The sequence below is a fragment of the Salvelinus alpinus genome, chromosome 8 (genome assembly GCF_045679555.1).
Source record: "Salvelinus alpinus chromosome 8, SLU_Salpinus.1, whole genome shotgun sequence".
Lineage (NCBI taxonomy): Eukaryota > Metazoa > Chordata > Actinopteri > Salmoniformes > Salmonidae > Salvelinus > Salvelinus alpinus.
The window spans coordinates 26,312,396-26,334,620 of record NC_092093.1 but is presented as its reverse complement, the minus strand read 5'-3'; the positions used below and the strand labels follow the sequence as shown (position 1 = coordinate 26,334,620).

Sequence of the window (22,225 nt, the reverse complement as noted above, 5' to 3'; positions counted from 1 at the left end):
CCTCTGCAGCAGAGGTAACTCTGGGTCTTCCTTTCCTGTGGTGGTACTCATGAGAGCCAGTTTCAACATAGCGCTTGATGGTTTTTCAACTGTACTTGAAGAAACGTTCAAAGTTCTTGACATTTTCCGTATTGACTGACCTCCATGTCTTAAAGTAATGATGGACTGTCGTTTCTCTTTGCTTATTTGAGCTGTTCTTGCCATATGGATTGGTCTTTTACCAAATAGGGCTATTGTCTGTATACCACCCCTACCTTCTCACAACACAACTGATTGGCTCAAACGCATTAAGAAGGAAAGAAATTCCACAAATTAACTTTTAACAAGGCACACCTGTTAATTGAAATGCATTCCCGGTGACTACCTCAAGAAGCTGGTTGAGTGTGCAAAGCTGTCATAAAAGGCAAAGGGTGGCTACTTTGAAGAATCTAAAATATTTGATTTGTTTAACACTTTTTTGGTTACTACATGATTCCATGATTGTTATTTCATACTTTTGATGTCTTCACTATTATTCTACAATGTAGAAAATAGTCAAAATAAAGAAAAATCCTGGAATGAGTAGGTGTGTCCAAACTATTGACTGGTACTGTATATCTACAGAAATTAGCCTGTTTGAGTGTTTGTTTAATATCCTACTGATTCCGTGAGCTCTAAGCTGTGATTTATTTAACTGCGATTTATTTACGGGGGGTTCTCATCATATGGCACGCTTGCTGCTATTTTGGCTGCGTGGTGATAACATTATTTTATGTTCCTAGGCTACATGTATGCAGTATTCAACATATTGATTTAATTAAGGGGTATACCTATGCTAAGATCAGTATTTCTAATAAAATAGTTTGAGTGCATCAGATAGCCAGATGTATTTATTTATTTTAGGCTTACGCCACGTTTTAATTGCACTGTGCAATCAATATTGACCAAATAGCCTACAAGTTCTCTTTCTGTTTGACCTATTCCGATATTTTGATGAGAAAAACGTAACAAGCAGTGGACATCTGATGCGCTGTTCGGGTTGGTTGAGCCAAACACAGAGCATATTGGACTGATCTTGGAATTATTTATATGTGCCCTTTCTGTAGGTAGGCCTACTGTAAATTCACTAGGAACGTATCTCCTTCCATTCCCATAAAGGGTTAAAGCACCCCTGGACCATTATAATAACTTGTATCGTTTTAGAATTAAATGAGGCAGGCTGATGTAGCCCTCTCGGTGAATCTAAACAGCGCGTGCATGATGTTCCCGGGGTGGCTCGTGACATTCTTAAATACCCAAAGAGGAAAGGGAATAATGCACCCCTCAGCCTTTCTGAATTCTAAGAGAGAAGAGGCCTATGTATGTTGCTGTTATTCCGAGCGTGAGGTCCTGTTGGTTATTCCGCTTTATTATAGACTGACTGCACTCTCACCAGAGCAGGCCTATAGTATAGTTTAAACATTTCCTGCACCGCATAAAATATAGGCCAATATTGAGGTTGCCTAACTAGGACAACACAATACTTTTCTGTCCAACCATGTTTATTGTTTTATTGTCTAAAAGGTTTCAGAAAAATATCTATAACTGAATTTTCTACATGTGAATTTGTGGTTGTCTACAGTAAAGCCCTTGTAGAAAACGAGGGTTCACCTGGTTCAGTATTTTTAGAGAGAGTGCCATGCAGCAGGTCCCCCAACCAGAGAGGACTGGTATCTCAAGTGATTCTCTGCCCCATTTTAACCCATCTTGAATTTTACATAATTTTTTTAAATCTTTGAATTACCCTAGTTTGCACCTCATTTGATATTTTCAAAATACCAATAAAGTTGTCAGATAAACAATTTCACAAAATTTGCTACGCTGTTATAAAGGCTTGAGACTTCTTTTCATTAGAACAGCCTCTCTGGTATTATTCATAATTTATTTAGTGTTGTTTACACTGTTCCAAATTGCCAGACATTGTTTATAATAATAAATAACCCTCCTTTTCCTTGATCTCCTTATTTTTTATTATCATCATCATATAATAAGAAATGTCATTATCATTAGTATGCTTAGTATAACCACCACCAAGCTACAGGCCTAAGAGTGATTCTGTTTAGTATTAATACCGTACCTTACTTAGGCCTATATTTCAATACTTATATACAGTTGAAGTCCGAAGATTACATACATTTAGGTTGGAGTCATTAAAACTCATTTCTCAACCACTTCACAAATGTCTTGTTAACAAACTATAGTTTTGGCAAGTCGGGTAGGACATCTACTTCGTGCATGACACAAGTAATTTTTCCAACAATTGTTTACAGACAGATTATTTCACTTATAATTCACTGTATCACTATTCCAGTAGGACAAAAATTTAAAGGCACAGTCAACTTAGTGTATGTAAATATCTTGGAAAATTCCAGAAAATGATGGCATGGCTTTAGAAGCTTCTGATATGCTAATTGACATAATTTGTGTCAATTGGAGGTGTACCTGTGGATGTACTTCAAGGCCTACCTTCAAACTCATTGCTTGACATCATGGGAAAATCAAAAGAAATCAGCCAAGACCTCAGAAATAAAATTGTAGACCTCCACAGGTCTGATTCATCCTTGGGAGCAATTTCCAAAACACCTGAAGGTACCACGTTCATCTGTACGTACGCAAGTATAAACACCATGGGACCACGCAGCCGTCATACCGCTCAGGAAGGAGACACGGTCTGTCTCATAGAGATGAACGTACTTTGCTGCGAAAAGTGCAAATCAATCCCAGAACAACAGCAAAGGACCATGTGAAGATGCTGGAGGAAACAGATACAAAAGTATCTATATCCACAGTAAAACGAGTCCCATATTGACAACCTGAAAGTCCACTCAGCAAGGAAGAAGCCACTGCTCCAAACCCGCCATAAAAAAGCCCGACTACAGGTTTGCTACTGCACATGGGGACAAAAGTCGTACTTTTGTAGAAATGTCCTCTGGTCTGATGAAACAAAAATAGAACAGTTTGGCCATAATGACCATCGTTATGTTTGGAGGAAAAAGGGGGAGGCTTGCAAGCAACAACATCAAGACATCAGTCAGGAAGTTAAAGCTTGGTCGCAAATGGGTCTTCCAAATGAACAATGACCCCAAGCATACTTCCAAAATTGTGGCAAAATGGCTTAAGGACAACAAAGTCAAGGTATTGGAGAGGCCATCACAAAGCCCTGACCTCAATCCCATAGAAAATTTGTGGGCAGAACTGAAAGTGTGTGCGAGCAAGGAGGCCTACAAACCTGACTCCGTTACACCAGCTCTGTCAGAGGGAATGGGCCAAAATTCACCCAACTTATTGTGGGAAGCTTGTGGAAGGCTACCCAAAATGTTTGACCCAAGTTAAACAATTTAAAAGGCAATGCTACCAAATACTAATTGAGTGCATGTAAACTTCTGACCCACTGGGAATGTGATGAAAGAAATAAAAGCTGAAATAAATCCTTCTCTGTACTATTATTCTGACATTTCACATTCTTAAAATAAAGTGGTGATCCTAACTGACCGAAGACAGGGAATTTTTACAAGGATTAAATGTCAGGAATTGAGTTCAAATGTATTTGGCTAAGGTGTATGTAAACTTCAGACTTCAACTGTAGGCTTCTGTATCAATCAATCACTTATTTGTTCATGTCATCACACAAGTCATTCACGATTTGAAACAATTAACATAAATAAATAGGCCTAAACCGTTCCATTTCGGGAATTGCATTCACAAAGGAATGCAACTGTTTTTAGTCTTCGCTGTAATATATTTTATTTTGTGTTGTTTAAATTGTTCCAAATGGTCAGGAAAAGTATATTGTAATCTAACAACACCTGTTTGGGACATCCTTTCGATAATCACGCAGCAATAAAAGGGAAACATGCAATGCTCTGATCCAGTAGAAACGTCAAAAAAATACCTCATTACTTCTTATCCCTTGCACAAATAACCTAGAGCTGTGTCTGTCCTGAGCTCACTGGCGTGGGAAACTGAGGGCCCAGAATATTATATACAATGTTGCAAGTTTGCTAGCAGGAGCTTCAGGCCGGACACAGTTGATAGTTACAATTTTTAAGTTCATTGCAGACAGGCCATGCGTAGCCTGTGTGATTTAGAAGATACTTTCTTCCTGCAGGCTGCAATGTTTTTATTGGTTTGCTTTATGTAGGCTATTTTTACATGGTTGGCAATAGAAGTTATTTTTATTTAGATTCAGATAGAATTTAGATTAACCACATGACAATGATTTTGAGATACAAAGACTATTGTAAATTAAATGAAACTGTCCCACAAAAATGTACATATGAAAATCATAACTGGCACGCAGATCAGCAGAAATTCTAAGATAAATTGGCACTCGGAAAAGGTTCAAATGGAAAAGGTTCAGGAGCGTAACAGCAGAATCTATGAAGGCCAGCAGCAGCGGGAGGAGGGTCAGGAACAGGTTTTTTTCCTTCTGGTTAAGCTATCTTGATCACCGACTCCCTCGAGTCATTTGTGTGTCTTAATTATTTAATCAAACCGAGTGCTTTAACCCTTTGGCGCGTACCAACACACGGGTGTGATCATGCTACAGTGGTCCCTGCCTGTGTGATTAGAACGCTTATTTAGAACGTCCAGTTTCCATTGATACAACAGTCAGCGTTTGAGATGGCAACACTTATTTTTTTCTCTCACAGAAAACAGTTTGGACAAAGTCATTACAACATTATGTCCTAAATGTGACCAGTACATTTTTGGATGCAATGTTCAGACATTCACAGACGTGGCAACAGCATAACACAATCATCCAAACAGGAAATGTAGGCTACATTAGAGGGAAGATTGACCTAACACAAGCGACCATATTTAGCAAACTCTTGGCTGAAATAAACCATAATATGAATTAGCCAATAGAAATTATTATTTACAATTCATCACGTCCCGGGTGAGCTCACCATTGATCTAAATAATTGAGCAAAACACTTTCTAAATATCAAAAGTAATCCGACGATAGGTAGATTGTGCGCGCTGCGCTGCCATGTTTGTTTTTTTGAGTCAACCAATGATAAGAGAAAACAAGATGAGTTTAATCTGTTTGCAGAATGAATGTTGAAGAGGGTGTGTCGTCTACAATCATTCACTTCCAGAAGTTTACTCGAAAGATGAGTGAACCATCCCTCACCTCATTTTGTTATAACATCTTTTGTCAGACAGACGTTTAATGTGACACCCAGAATGCATTATATAATGTCAACAAATATGGCCCCGGCAAATAGCTCAGCATTAGCTCATCATAATTAGTGCAACCTTCAGAAAAGTATTTTCCACACATCATACAGTGCAGTCGGAAAGTATTCAGACCCCTTGACTATTTCCACATTTTGTTACATTACAGCCTTATTCTAAAATGGATTTAAAAAATACAGGTTAAAAAAATCCTCAATCTACACACAGTACCCCATAATGAGAAAGTAAAAACCGTCTCTTAGAAATGTTTGCAAATATTTACACTTATTTACATAAGTATTCAGACCATTTGCTATGACACTCAAAATTGAGGTCAGGTGCATCCTGTTTCCTTTGATCATCCTTGAGATGTTTCTACAACTTGATTGGACATGATTTGGAAAGGCACACACCTATCTATATAAAAGGTCCCACAGTTGACAGTGGATGTCAGAGCAAAAACCATGCCATGAGGTCGATGGAATTGTCCGTAGAGCGCCGAGACAGGATTGTGTTGAGGCACAGATCTGGGGAAGGGTACCAAAACATGTCTGCAGCACTGAAGGTCCCCAAGAACACAGTGGCCTCCATCATTCTTAAATGGAAAAAGTTTGGAACCACCAAGACTCATCCTAGAGCTGGCCACTTGGCCAAACTGAGCAATCATGTGGAGAAGTTCATGTGGAGAAGTGCCTTGGTCAGGGAAGTGACCAAGAACCCAATGGTCACTGACAGAGCTCAAGAGTTTGTCTGTGGAGATGGGAGAACCTTCCAGAAGGACAACCATCTCTGCAGCACTCCACCAATCAGGCCTTTATGGTAGCCACTCCTCAGTAAAAGGCGCATGACAGCCTGCTTGGAGTTTGCCAAAAGGCACCTAAAGGACTCTCAGACCATGAGAAACAAGATTCTCTGGTCTGAAGAAACCAAGATTGAACTCTTTGGCCTGAATGCCAAGCATCACGTCTGGAGGAAACCTGGCACCATCCTTACAGTGAAGCGTGGTGGTAGCATCATGCTGTGGGGATGTTTTTCAGCGGCAGGGACTGGGAGACTAGTCAGGATCGAAGGGAAAGATGAATGGAGCAAAGTACTGAGAGATCCTTGATGAAAACCTGCTTCAGAGCACTCAGGACCTCAAACTGGGGTGAAGGTTCACATTCCAACAGGACAACGACCCTAAGTACACAGCCAAGACAACGCAGGAGTGGCTTCGGGACAAGTCTCAATGTCCTTGAGTGGCCCAGCCAGAGCCCGGACTTGACCCTGATCGAACATCTCTGGAGAGACGTGAAAATAGCTGTGTAGGGACGCTCCCCATCCAACCGGACAGAGCTTGAGAGGATCTGCAGAGAAGCATAGGTGAAACTCCCCAAATACAGGTGTGCAAAGCTTGTAGCGTCATACCCAAGAAGACTCGATCGCACCCAAAAGTGCTTCAACAAAGTACTGAGTAAAGGGTCTGAAATCTTTTGTAAATGTGATATCAGTAGTTTTTTTATACATTTGCAAAAATGTCTAAAAACCTGCTTTTGCTTTGTCATTATTGGGTATTGTGTGTAGATTCATGAGGGGGAAAAAACTATTTAACACATTTTTTGAATAAGACTGTAACACAACAAAAAGGTGTAAAAAGTCAAGGGGTCTGAATACTTTCCCAATGCACTGTATGTGTCCATTACAATCTACACAAGAATCAGAATGCATGATTTGTCACCAGAACTTGAAAACATAAAAAAATATATCTTTTTTAAATACATTATGCTCCATACATACATACGGTATGCTACAGTAGAAACGACAACACGATATACAGAAAATAAGACACTACCTTTGATTGGAACGCACACATGTCCAAAGTTATTATTTGTAAGGAAAACAACAGCGAAAGCAATGCGAGCACCAGCCAGAAAATGTGCCAGGGGGGAAAGTTTGTGCTAGACTGCGCAAATGTCTGCATACTTGATCTGGGGAACAACTGGTGAGGTGCTTGGGCTCTCAGAGAAGTTTGTCCAGTTCAGTAAAGCCTCAAACATAAATTGGCCGCAACAATGAAATGGGCTACTTCTATGTGAATTAATACAACTTGTTATGAAATAATTTCAAATGAACATGTTGAAATATAGCCTATAGATAATTAGCAGGCAGCGTGTGTCTTGGTTTGAGGGCAGTGTGGGTTGACAGTCCTGTTTCATAACAATCCCATTTTTGAACAGTGAGTGCATTCTGACATCACGCGCATAAAAAAAATCTCAGGCTGGGGCGACCGTTAGAGATATTTGGATGAGAAAAGGTTAAGCATCAGACAATTCAGTACATATTGTTGATTTTATTAAAACACATAGGGTGTATCTATATAAGGAAAAATATAAATTTAAAAATTTCTACCAATCATTTGGTAGAAAGAAAAGACGACTCTCAGTCGACTAAGATTTTTTGTCGGGGACAGCCCTAATCTGCAACATCAATTGATCATCCATATAACATCCACTCACTTGGTGCGGATGTCTGGGTCCTCGTAGCTGGAGTGACACATCTCACTGAAGCGCGAAACAAAGAAGTCATAGCTGCGATGATAAGATGCAGTGTCCTCCTCAATGTTGGCAAACTTCACAAACTGAGGGAGGGGGAGAGAGGGAGAGAGAGAGGTAAATTAACATGAATCTCCATCTCAACTGGAGAAGAACGCAATAAATTGGTGTGTCTCTCTAACTGTCATATTCTTCCGCTTTCTTTGTCTAATATAATCCCAAATCCCAAATTGAATTTTGCTATTAATTTCTGGGAAAAGAGTAGCACAAAAGCCTCGTATTGAACTGCCAGGCAAAGAACAGATTCTGACTGCCGCTTTCAACTTTAACATTTTATCATTTCGTTTCACACCACTCCCCAATTAACAACTAAACAATGTGCTCCTCTTGGGAACGGAAGCCTTCCTGAAGCCAACCTGTGGTGATGACTTTTTAATTAGATGCCTGATTAAACCCATTCTGATGGACAAACCAAGCTAAACAACTGCAGGTGACCTGGACCGGACCAGACCAGACGCAGAGGCTAAAATAGCACCGGGGTTGTGATGTACCCAGGGCACTAGGATATCTGGTGCCACTGTTATTTCAAGTATGACAATGCAATGTAGTCTAGACTAATGTGTAGTGTCCATTTAAACACAGATAAATACAAGGAATCTGCATACATAGAATGGATATTTGAATTGAACTGATTTAGGCTCAGTGTATTGAGTAGTTTTAGGTGAGTCCTAAACAGAACAGGAGACCTTCAGTAGCTATCCTAGACCACTATGACTGTGGTGATAATCTATTTCTAATCCTCTCCTCCCTCCCTTTCCTCCCTTCCTCTGACTCTCCCAGATAAACACCACAGCATGAGGAAAAGACTGATGTGCTGGCTGGTGTATTTAGTAATCATAGATAAACAGTGCGTCTGTGTATGTATCAGTGTGTTAGGCGACGTCCCCTTGTCCTGTCCAAACAACGTTGATATAAAGGACACATTGCTAGGCCTAAACAGTGTTAGGCCTAGTTCTTTTTTATCTAGTCTAGGCTGCAATGATTTTCAAATTGGTAGGGCTATGTTTCTGTTGTCCATAAAAATACTCAGATATCAGTTATATAAGCCTACCTTTTAAAAAGGGATATTATAACTGTATCAAGTGTATTCTATTGTTATTTCATCTTGATCATCTGGGTAAGTGCTTATGCAACATTCTTCCATTAGGCTACTTTCTGACAGTTTCAGACTGTAAAAAGGATTTCACTATTACATAGCCTGCCTTAGTAACTACAGTATAGCCTGCCTTAGTAACTACAGTATAGCCTGCCTTAGTAACTACAGTATAGCCTGCCTTGGTAACTACAGTATAGCCTGCCTTAGTAACTACAGTATAGCCTGCCTTAGTAACTACAGTATAGCCTGCCTTAGTAACTACAGTATAGCCTGCCTTAGTAACTACAGTATAGCCTGCCTTAGTAACTACAGTATAGCCTGCCTTAGTAACTACAGTATAGCCTGCCTTAGTAACTACAGTATAGCCTGCCTTAGTAACTACAGTATAGCCTGCCTTAGTAACTACAGTATAGCCTGCCTTAGTAACTACAGTATAGCCTGCCTTAGTAACTACAGTATAGCCTGCCTTAGTAACTACAGTATAGCCTGCCTTAGTAACTACAGTATAGCCTGCCTTAGTAACTACAGTATAGCCTGCCTTAGTAACTACAGTATAGCCTGCCTTAGTAACTACAGTATAGCCTGCCTTAGTAACTACAGTATAGCCTGCCTTAGTAACTACAGTATAGCCTGCCTTAGTAACTACAGTATAGCCTGCCTTAGTAACTACAGTATAGCCTGCCTTAGTAACTACAGTATAGCCTGCCTTAGTAACTACAGTATAGCCTGCCTTAGTAACTACAGTATAGCCTGCCTTAGTAACTACAGTATAGCCTGCCTTAGTAACTACAGTATAGCCTGCCTTAGTAACTACAGTATAGCCTGCCTTGCGCTAAATTATTTTTAAATGATGGCTGACTTGGGAAAGAAAAGCAGGTCTTCGGTTTCATGCCGAATGATAAAGGTGAGTCAGCAGACCTGACTGAAGTCACTTGCAGAATTTGCAAAAAGATGATCAAGGCAAAGGATGGACGGACAACAAACCTCCAACATTTACAAGTCCATCATCCTGCGGAGTTCGCTACTCTGAACATGCTGGTGTTCCTTACCAGAAACCTTTAGGTAGGCCTAAGACAAGGTCAAAAAAAATGTAAATACTAGCTGTGCCAAACCTTGAGACTTATTAACACTTTGTTTTTTGGCACTAATTTAGGTCATTTTTTTACTTATTTTGTTTAGGCTACTTTATTTTGTAACGTCTAGGCATATATTTAGGATTTGTACAGTTCGATAGCAAATGGCATATCCTAATAGGCCTATTCGTTTTAGAATTAGCCATTGTTAATTTGTTTAAGTGTTATAAAGAATATTATAAATAATCATTTGTTTTATCTGATTGTATAATTATGATTTGTACAGTTCAATAGGCACAAGACAGACAAAGGATAATAGGCCTATTTGTTTTTAGTCTAAGTGTTAAGCTATAAAGACTTATAAGCTACATAATCATTTGTTTTATTTGATTGTTGACATTTATATGAACGCACAATTTCTAAGCTGTTCAAAATAAAGTAGTTTGTGAGACATGTATGACACCAATTCATCATTTATTGATGTTTGTTTTCACTTACTGAAAGTGTTGCTGCGGGAGCTTATGCCACGATTGCCCGTTGTACAATTCAAGGATATTAATAAATATTTAGAAAATATTATACAAATAAAATGTATAAGTTTAACTTGTATTGACAGTAACCTATGTGTAGGCCTATATTATTGTCTGTTTGGTTTGCAAGGAGGGATTTTCCGACGGCACAATTTATTTTGCATACATTTTGGTCAAGTAAAGCAGAAACGTACCAGGTTTAAACAAACTTTCTATTTGATTAGTCTATCTAGCAGATGTTTGTTTTCTCTCTCATTATTACGAGTGTTTTTATTTTGGCTATTTGAAAAAAACTTTTTGAGATGGAACTCTGAGACCTATAGATTCATTCAATGGTTGATCATGAAATAGTAGGCTATGCCTATAACAACAAGTCACATTCAAATCGAATGGGGATTGGGGAGAAAAAGGGAAAACAACGGAGTGTTTGCTCAAAAAGGCCCATGATCATCCAACATTGGAAAGGACAGGGAACAAAACATGATAGGTCCCATCTGAATTTTTGCACTGCTTTGGTGCTCTCCGCTCTTTCTACAATCTACATTGTTCTCTTGCAATGTGTTAGTCTAACTACCTCATGTGTATTGAACATTTAGGCTATGGCAAATGTGGAATAGGCCATTTGGCATGGCGCCCTGCTGTGTGCTCACTGCGCTGTTGTGCGCTACCAGACTCCAAAGGTGCAGTCAAATTCAAATATGCTAAACCATCGTTTGTGAAATCACAATGTCGTCACCATCGACGATGGCTGTCAAACATCGTCGATAGACAATGTAATCGTAAAATCGTCGAACCCTAGTGTGTGTATGAGTGTGTGTATCAGTGTGTGTGTAATCCATGGTATCACTAGACAGCGTTGCCAGTGTGGTAAGTCTGTCTGTCTATGGATAATGTTATTTCCTTGATACTTCCTGTTCCCTCCTGACCCTGCTGCTCTGACAGCCCTGTCTGATAACACTGATAGCTGCTGCTGGCTGCTATTACACATCATCAACCAGATAACCATTCTCTCTCTATGCATACCCACGCTCTCCACCTCCTCCCTCCCTGGTAAAAATGTACATTTATGTTTAGATCACCGTCTGGCATCTTCTATTTACATGGCCGTTGCGACATGACATTTCCTACAGAATAGACCTGCAATTATATTTCTTTGCGATTCATTGGAGCCAGCTGCTAGTGTGTATTGTCAGATAAAACCAGACTGTTCATCAAGGTGGGCGTCTTCTATTCTACTCACAGAGTTGGTTCCCAGGATCTGTAGGTTGGGTTTGTCGGCCTCCAGCAGCTTACGGACCATCTTAAGGAAACTCTCCACAAACAGGTTGATGCTCTGACAGTGGCACGCCATCAGCAACTGATCCAGAGCCTCCATAGCTATACACACATACCTAAACACACACACGGTAGTTATGCCACACACCATATGTCTTAAGACCATTACATTCAACTAGAATGCAAATGAGAAAATAATAGCCATGGTGCATTTTGAGCCGACGACAGTTGACAGATGTCTGTGCAGTATATTCATGGCTCAGTTGTAACTGTGGTGTTGCTCACCCGTAGCGGTGCCTAGCCACGTCCCTGGAGAGCCTCTCTGACAGGTAGGCCCCGATACGGTCCAGCTTCTCTGGAGCTGACAGGGCATAGAACGTCAACTTCTCCATGTTAGCCTTCACCAACCCGTCCTACAGACAGACCGAGAGATCGAGGGTGTGTGGGGGGGGGGGGGGGAGAGAGAGGGAAAGACAAGAGAAAGGTGGAGGATGAAGGTAAAAAGGGTTAGGTTTGGGTTCTTGGTTCACTGTCTCCACAGGACAGGAATATACTCAAATCAAAATCAAGCTTTATTTATACAGCACATTTCAGACATGGAATGCAATGCAATGTGCTTTACAGGAAAAAAAAATTAAACAATGAAAATAAAAGATTAAACATTTACTACACAACAAACATAATATTTTTTTTTCCAAGAATGACAAACTGAATGACTAAAAAGCATCCTAATAAAATGCAAAGCTAAAAATGTGTGTTTTAAGTTCTCTTTTAAATCTGTCCACCGTTTCAGCCCCCCTCAGATTCTCTGGCAGGCTATTCCAGAGGCTGGGGTCATAATAACTAAAGGCTGCCTCTCCATGCCTCTTGGTCACTATTGTAAAGTGGCCGTTCCACTGGATGTCATAAGGTGAATGCACCAATTTGTAAGTCGCTCTGGATAAGAGCGTCTGCTAAATGACTTAAATGTAAATGTAAATGTCCTAGGCTTTGGGATAGTTAAAAGGCCAGTGCCAGAGGACCGGAGGGACTTACTGGGTAAATAACTTAAAAGCATGTCTGACATGTATTGGTGCACAATCGTGGATTGATTATAAACCAATAGAATAATTTTTAAATTAATTCTAAAACTTACAGGCAGCCAGTGCAGAGACCTTAAAAGCGGTGTAATGAGTGCTCTCTGGTCTTGGTCAGTACCCATGCTGCAGCATTCTGTATGTTTTGCAGTTGACTAATGGCTTTCTTGGGTAGACCAGACAGGAGACCATTACAGTAGTCAAGCCTGCTTATAATAAAAGCATGGATGAGTGTCTCTGTACCAACCTGAGAGAGAAACGGCCGCAACTTGGCAATGTTCCTTAGCTGGTAAAAAGCTATTTCGATTATATTGCTAATGAAATTTTGTACAGAATCTATAATAACACCTAGGTTTTTACCTGGCGTTTTATCTTTATTGCCATGGAATTAAAACGTGCGGCTCGATTCTCTCTCTATGCTTTGGCTCCAACAATAAGTACCTCGGTCATGTCTTGATTTAGCTGGAGGAAGTTGAGGGCCATCCAAGTATTTAAATCACTAATACAGTCTAATAATTTATCAGGGGAGCTAAAATCCTCTGGTGACACAGAAATGTAAAGTTGTGTATCGTCTGCATATCAGTGATAATCAATGCTGTGCTTTCTGATAACGCTGCCAAGGGGTAACAAATAAACTGAACAGTACCGGACCCAAAATGGAACCTTGTGGAACACCACGTGATATGTATTTTCTCAGAGTTATGTTCACCAAGGGTGACAGAAAAAAAGAAAAAGAGGACAACACAAGCATGCGGCCATGCCCACACGCTCGGTCACACCTACACACACCCCCTCCAGGTCAAACAGTCTGGGCTCAAGGACTAAAATCATCCACTCCAGATAGCCTCTCATTTACATTTAGACTAGTAATGATCCAATAAAATAGAATGAACTTTGCTCACAGGAATTGCCTCCATTGTATATTGTGTTTTGGTATTTTATTAGGATCCCCATTAGCTGTTGCAAAAGCAGCAGCTACACCTCCTGGGATCCACAAAACATAATATCAATAGACAAGAACAGCTCAAGGACAGAACGACATACTTTTTATAAGGCTTGAACTATAAAATGTGTGGTAAAGCATTGAAAATAATACACAGATAGAATTAAAATTCATTACCAGACAGAGCTATACATAACTCTATATGATAAACACATTAACCCGACTTTGGTCTATTCTCCCTGACTCTGGATTTAGTGTCTGACTCAACGTTATCTGAAGGCTCAGGTTGTACACTTAAGTCTTGCACAACACACACACATTTTGTCTCCACCGCAGCCGTGTGAATGTTATCGGAGAGCTCTGGTTAGTCTCACACACACATTCCAGACACACTGTTAGTGTGAATGAGTGGATGATAGAGGGTTGTGGGTTAGTCCCTGGGTGAGGGGATTAGATTAGTTACAGTCTCTGTTTCGGGAGCTTAGAACCCAAAATTAGAAACAGACTGGTTTTTGGGGCATGCAGCACACAATTGACATGCACACACAGCAGAGAAATTAGGTCTCTGCGTTCTGAAATCTCAGATGTGTTGCTGGCAACAGATCTGACAGGTAGACTGGGCTATTTTTATAACGTTCACAAATAAATGAATTCAATCAAGTCATTCTCCTTCACAGATATGGTGATATATGTAGAATATCTTCAATAGTGACTTTCTTCCTTGTCCTTCATATTCTCTCATTGTGACAGGACCGGTGAAAGTAATTCAGAGGTTGCCTGCCAGGAATTCACTTCTATCTGCCTTTTCAGATCAGTGAAGATGAAAAGAGACCTCTAGAAATATTGAAACAACAAAAAGGTCACAGGATGTAGAGAGCATTGCCACAGGAAACAGGAAGTGTCAGTTGAACTCTCACCTCTGGGTCCTCTGGGAAAATGTTGTCCACCAGTCTCTTGTAGCGGGGCCTCAGAGCCCCACAGCAACCACACACCCCTACAGCAGAGAGGGAAGGAGATACGGAGAGTAGGTGAGTGAGCGCGTGAGAGTAAGAGGTGGCAGAGAGACGTATGAATTAATAAATCATGTTTGCAACTGCAGATACCTGACCATGATAAACCATCAATAAAATAAGTCCTCCTTCAAAGAGAGTTAGTGAGACCACGGTAAACGCTCAGGTTGTTGCAGTTCTACATCAACGTCTGTCACCTAGTACACCTTAGTGTCAGCAGCATCCACCTCATGTTGACTGAAGAACACCGTTATTATTGACAAAGTTAAATAAGCCTTGCACAGCTCAAAGATTAATCAAGTTCAGACATCCATCTACCCATGGCTTGGGGGGGAGCGAGAGAGAGAGCGAGAGAGAGGGGAAAAAGCTTGGAAAGAACTACACAGCAGCGGAGACTAGAAAGCCTGTCCTTGCACAGTTCTTCAATACCAGTTTTTTCACACAGGCTGAGAAATAGATGCCTTTGTTCTAAGCTCCCTTTAAAAAAAGAGGTCAGACATCTGAAGAATGTGTCCACAAAGGCATTGGAGCACAAAGGCACACACTGAGACACGAAAGACTCACCAACATTTTTTTTTAAAGACATTGTACACACATTTTTCTCTCTCGAAAAGACAGTCACTCAGTGTGCGCACACACACAATCTATACATCACAGTCTCACAATTGACAACCTTCAGGAAAGTTGTGTAACACTGCGTGACTTTGCGGAGGGAACAAAGCTGCGAGAGAGAGAGAGAGAACGCGCTAGGAGCTGATTGGAGCAGAGAACTCGGCAGTGATGAGTCATAGGGCAGGGGCAGGCAACTAGATTCAGCAGCAGGGAGATTTTTTTCAGAGCGGATGGTCGGAGGCCCGGAACAGAATTAATCACAAAAATAAATTGTTATTTTCAAATACACCTTCATACCTTCATTACATTGAGACGAGATCTCATTTATTTTTTATTTGTGGGAATATTTGTGCACAGATTTCCTAAATTTAACTAATTCCTAGCTTAATTCCTGGTGAGTGTGACCCCCCCCCCTCCCCTCCCCTCCAAAACTACAGGAAGGAACATTCCAGTCCACCTGGATAAACACAGCTGGCTGACAATCCACTGGAATTCATTCAAAGCATTACCACTGGTTAATATATACGCTGTCAAATAAACAGCCTTTCTTATTCATTTTTTTGAAAATCTGCAGTGCACTCTACATAGGAAGACTTCCGGGGAGGCAATAGACAACCTTGAAATAAGCTTTTAACAATTTAAAATAAGCTTGCCTAACTGAATGAGAAAAAGATAGCTCCCAACAGTTTGAAGACAGTCAGGCTGTATACAGATCCTTCCTTCCCTTCCCTCATTCTATCCATCCTAGTTTATTTTCTTCCTTTCATGAAGATCTCCTTGAACTTTCCACCATATTGCTTTCACCTAGGCTACCCAATCATTATCAATTAATGGTTGTCAATCATCATCAGTGATCGCCTCATAGTAGAAAGATGCATTTCAAAATGACTCTCACTAGGCAACTGTTCTGTGTCTGTCTATCCTTCTGTCACATCTCTGAGGTGGTATCCTCAGTCATCCTAGCCTTGGGAGTTAAGATAAGATTTAGGCTTAGGGCCTCTGTCTGTGCGTCTGTCAGTAAAGTTTCTGTCATAGTGGTGTTAAACGCCCCCGTAAGGCTCTCCAGCTCTCTATCTGCCCTCCCTGCTGCTATTCTTAGCTTTCCTCCTCTCCTCCATCACTTCCAACTCTAAATGACTCTTCTCCTCTCCTTTACACCCTCCATCCCTTCCTCGCCCGTCTTGGCTGGGGGCCCTGGAGTAGGAGTCACCACTGAATTAATGACTGCATCAGGGTCCCCGGTGAAGAAAGCGGGGAGGATTGAGGGATGGGTGGAGGTGGGTCTTGTGAGTGAGTCACTGAGAAGTGCTACTGTACATTCTGCAAGTCTGTCCCCGGAGGAACAAACTTCGTGTGGAACACACACAGAGTAATATTACCAAAATATAATATCACGGTATTTAAAAAAAATTAAATACCGTCATAACGTAAATAATATATGTTTTTGAATAATAAAAGTTGTACATTTGCTTTATGAGTAGTGAGTGATCCTGGGGTATCAACACATACATTCTAAGTGATTTCAATGAGTCTTTCTCCATTCTGATTGTTTTTTTACTCTTCAATTCAACTTTAACCAAAAGTACATTTCTGTGTTTATCACTTCCTGCATTTCCTGCAATTATTTGAGAATTTCCACATTGCCATGTAGGGCTGCACGATATGGGCAAGCAACAATGTTGATGACAACAATGCTTTTTTCACTTTGCTTCTTAATATAAATCCACTGGTGCTCTATAATTACACTATTAGTTTGTGTTTTTTTACATCTGAAAATGGTTAGTTTGTCTTTTCTTAGCAAGTTGGACCTAATTTGTGTTAGCCGCTAATGCTAATCGCTAGTTACACTTTTTTTCCTACCCTGTCACAATAACTTCTCCCTGGCATTTTAATTCGCTGTCATGCCAAACAACTGTATTCAAAGTGCCCACTATTCTATAGAATTAGAATAATAATTCTATTTCCATGATTCCAACAGTTTACCCAAATGTTTTGCTCTAAATCACAAGTCAAATCACAATTGCAACATTTGGTAAACAATAAGGCCTAGATTGTAGCTGCATTGACCAGGCAGACTGAACACAAGTGTCTCGTGATTGAGGAACAACAAATGCACTCCTTGAGTGACAGGGGCGGGGCTAGATCTGTGTGGAAAGTGGCTTGGAGAGAGAGAGATCAGAGCGAGAGGACTCAAGTAGCAGAGTATACTACAAAAATGGACGTTACACACTTTGTGTCACATTTAACAAACCAAACATTCAAATACCGTTACAGAAGATGAAGTAAAAACCCAAACCAGTCCGTGCATTAATACCGGTATATAGGAAAATATGGTATACCGCCCAGCCCTAGCTGTGTGTAAGGGTGTATGTGTGCAGGTGCATAGTTTGGTTGGGGGAAAAGGGTTGCACATTGGGAAAGGGATGGACATCAGGGACTTCTGTTTTGTTGTTGAGGGGGGTGAATAAAAATGTGGTGAATAACAGTTCTCTTGACAGCACAGTGCAGCATATTGGTGGGTGGGCTATAGAGTGTGGGCTGGTTGGAGGCAGTACGGAAGAGGGAACTAGGAATGGTAGAATCGTCAGGAGAGTACAGGGGGTGGATGCTAGATGGTAGTTGTGACATTGCAGCACAGCGAGGGGTCTCTGGCTGTCCATTCACCCTCACAGTAAACAGCTTTATTACAGCTCTGCGTACGTCATGTTCCAATTCCATATGTTAACCCCCCCAGACGCACGCCATCAGTCCAGTAAAAAAAAAAAAAGCCAATTATTATGCTCACTTAGCTGTGCCTCAAGTAATACAACACATTATCTATTACCAGTGTTACCTTTATTTGTTTTATATAATTTCAAAATGGTCTGAGAAGAACAACATTGGAAGGGAAATTCAAGCATAGCCAATATGCAGTGATACAAAACTTTTTTAATTGGTTAACGTTACATAGTCTTAATGTTTTTTTTTTAATGTTTTTCTTTCTTTCATATGAGCGGTAGAGCTCAGCTTGCATTTTGACTCAGAAAGTAATCTAGAATCAGAAAAGGTTGCGGGTTTGAATCAGTGCAGAAGGAAATGAAACAAAGAAGAGGAGATGAGACCACTGTAGAGTATTGAGATGCAGCCCACTGGGAGCACCAGTGTGCTCTGCCTCAAAGTCTAACCTGACATGCGATACCCTGATCTTATATTCCTGCACACACTGCTGGGAGTGGGCAATTTTTTACATTTTATTTAACCAGGAAAAGCCCATTGCTACACAGGACAGAGGCTGTGACCTTTGAACTCTGTGGTAGAGGCTATGATATATCAGTTCTTACCGACAGCAGACGGAGATACAGATCTGGGCTAATATATATATATATACAGTTGAAGTGGGAAGTTTACATACATTTAGGTTGGAGTCATTAAAACTCGTTTTTCAACCACACCACAAATTTCTTGTTAACAAACAATAGTTTTGGGAAGTCGGTTAGGACATCTACTTTGTGCATGACACAAGTAATTTTTCCAACAATTGTTTACAGACAGATTATTTCACTGTATCACAATTCCAGTGGGTCAGAAGTTTACATACACTAAGTTGACTGTGCCTTTAAACAGCTTGGAAAATTACAGAAAAGGTCATGGCTTTAGAAGCTTCTGATAGGCTAATTGACATCATTTGAGTCAATTGGAGGTGTACCTGTGGATGTACTTCAAGGCCTACCTTCAAACTCATTGCCTCTTTGCTTGACATCATAGGAAAATCAAAAGAAATCAGCCAAGACCTCAGAAATAAAATTGTAGACCTCCACAAGTCTGATTCATCCTTCGGAGCAATTTCCAAACGCCTGAAGGTACCATGTTCATCTGTACAAACAATAGTACGCAAGTATAAACACCATGGGACCACGCAGCCATCATACCGCTCAGGAAGGAGACACGGTCTGTCTCATAGAGATGAACGTACTTTGCTGCGAAAAGTGCAAATCAATCCCAGAACAACAGTAAAGGACCTTGTGATGATGCTGGAGGAAACAGGTACAAAAGTATCTATATCCACAGTAAAACGAGTCCTATATCGACAACCTGAAAGACCACTCAGCAAGGAAGAAGCCACTGCTCCAAAACTGACATAAAAAAGCCCGACTACGGTTTGCTACTGCACATGGGGACAAAGATCATACTTTTTGGAGAAATGTCCTCTGGTCTGATGAAACAAAAATAGAACCGTTTAGCCATAATGATCATCGTTATGTTTGGAGGAAAAAGGGGGAAGTTTGCAAGCCACAGACCATCCCTACCGTGAAGCATGGGGGTGGCAGCATCATGTTGTGGTGGGTGGTTTGCCGCAGGAGGGACTGGTGCACTTCACAAAATAGATGGCATCATGAGGATGGAAAATTAGGTGGATATATTGAAGCAACATCTCAAGACATCAGTCAGGAAGTTAAAGCTTGGTCGCAAATGGGTCTTCCAAACGGACAATGACGCCAAGAATAATTACGAAGTTGTGGCAAAATGGCTTAAGGACAACAAAGTCAAGGTATTGGAGTGGCCATGACAAAGCCCTGACCTCAATCCTATGGAAAATTTGTGGGCAGAACTGAAAAATCTTGTGCGAGCAAGGAGGCCTACAAACCTGACTCCGTTACACCAGCTCTGTCAGGAGGAATGGGCCAAAATTCACCCAACTTATTGTAGGAAGCTTGTGAAAGGCTACCCAAAACGTTTGACCCAAGTTAAACAATTTAAAAGGCAATACTACCAAATACACTCAATTAGTATGTAAACTTCTGACCCACTGGGAATGTGATGTGTGACGACCCTCCCACTGTCTGCCGTATTCTCTCTTTGTTCTTGTTTCCTTATTAGGATGCCGGTGGGCGGAGTTGGGAGGGTCGTCAGCTACATGGGAAACACCTGGGGCCGGTGTCTCCCAGGATAAATACACCACTTCTCCATTCATGGAGTAGACTCTCTCCATGCAGACACCTTTATAGATTTTGTTGTGTTTCTTGGTGGTTTTTTGGTTGTTTGCTTTAGCATCTTTCAACACCCTGCATTATCACATTCATGCATGCAAAACACTCACTTACACTACTGATTACTGATTACACACACCATTGTATATTATACCTAGTTACTTTATTTAATAAATATATATTTTGTTACTCCTTATCTCCACGTTGTCTCCCTTTTGTTACGGGCTTTGAGCCGGTTCGTGACAGATGAAATAAATAAATAAATCCTTCTCTGTACTATTATTCTGACATTTCACATTCTTAAAATAAAGTGGTGATCCTAACTGACCTAAGACAGGGAATCTTTACTAGGATTAACTGTCAGGAATTGTGAAAAACGTAGTTTAAATGTATTTGGCTAAGGTGTACGTAAACTTCCGACTTCAACTGTATGTATATGTATGTGTCAGTGCATTCTGATACTCCTCATACTTTTCTCATTCGTTTGAGAAAGAGAGAGATTGGGGGGGAGGTAGAGAGGAAGAGGGGGATAGAGAGAGCTGGAGAGGGGTTGAAAGAAGGATAGAGAGAGCAGGAACGAGGGAGACAAAAATAGACAAATGGAAGAAGAGAAAGAGAGACAGATACCTAACCAAAAGAGAAATACATGGACTTAGTACAGACAGGGAGGGAATGTCATCAACAGCTCTTCTCGTTGTCTTATCTGCACCTGCTGTCACAAAGCTGCTCTGTGTTTTTCCAAAGACACGTGGCCTGCAAATGTGAGCAAGTATACCCTAGTCCCCATCAGACCTTTATCCTGCTATCAATATCAGGAAATAGAGAGCTTCTAAATCTCTCCATGGCTGTGCGTGTACATGTGTGTATGGTCTCCAAAGCCTTATCCATCTGCTACTTCAACAGAACTCACTCCCCTGCGTGAGATTGATTGTACTCTGCTATGTGTACGTCTTTAAATGTGTGTGTGTGTGTCTGAAGTCGACTATGTGAACTGGAGCGAAACTGGAGCGGAGCTGGAGCGGAGCGTGCCCAATTTGACTGGAGCGTGGAGCGAGATTCCCAAAGGATGGAGCCTCGGCCTTCTCGCCCGCTCCAATTTCACTCCAGTAGCGCTCACTTCAGGAGCTCAGGCATGCCCACCCCAGCATGCATTTGTAGTCTACTTGTGTGCTGCTATAGCCCCTTGCTTTAGCTACTGTCGTGGAGTTTGCTAAATATTTTCATAAAGAAACTGATAAAACACACAGGTGCTAAATCAAGGTGACATACAAAGATGATGACCAAGAGCAAGAGAGGGCGTGCAGTGATGTAGTGTCCACAACTAAAGAATCATTATAGAATCTGAAAAGACACTTATTAAATCTAATTTTATTTGAGCACCGAATGCAATAGGTGTAGACCTCAGTAAAATGCTTACTTACAAGCCCTTAAGAAAAATAAGTGTTAACTGCATTGTTGGTTAAGTATTTACTAAATAAACTGAAGTAAAAAAATCTAGAATGAACAATAAAATAACAGTAACGAGGCTAGATACAGGGGGTACCGTTAGAGTCAATGTGTGTGGGCACAATTTAGTTGAGGTAATTGCAGTAATATGTACATGTAGGTAGAGGTAAAGTGTCTATGCATAGACAAACAGAGTAAATTAACAGCCATTTGATTAGCTGTTAAGGAATCTTATGGCTTGGGTGTAAAAAAAAACTTTAAAAAAACACCTAGACTGCCACCGCCTGGTGTAGAGGTCCTGGATGACAGGAAGCTTGGCCCCAGTGACATACTGGGCCGTACAAATCACCTTCTGTAGTGCCTTGCGGTCGGAGGCCGAGCAATTGCCATACCAGGCAGTGATGCAA

The 22,225-nt window shown here is 40.8% G+C and overlaps 1 protein-coding gene across 3 annotated transcripts in view; it reads right to left on the bottom strand.

The window, feature by feature from the left end:
* Nucleotides 1–22,225, bottom strand: part of LOC139582810 (protein EFR3 homolog B) — a 61,653-nt gene that overhangs the window by 27,810 nt on the left and 11,618 nt on the right. For all 3 annotated transcript variants that reach the window (XM_071413163.1, XM_071413162.1, XM_071413164.1), the window contains 4 exons: nt 14,701–14,777; nt 12,050–12,177; nt 11,730–11,880; nt 7,695–7,816 (listed from right to left, as the gene is read on the bottom strand). In XM_071413163.1, coding sequence (XP_071269264.1) covers nt 7,695–7,816; nt 11,730–11,880; nt 12,050–12,177; nt 14,701–14,777 — 478 coding nt within the window. The remainder of the gene's footprint in view (nt 1–7,694; nt 7,817–11,729; nt 11,881–12,049; nt 12,178–14,700; nt 14,778–22,225) is intronic.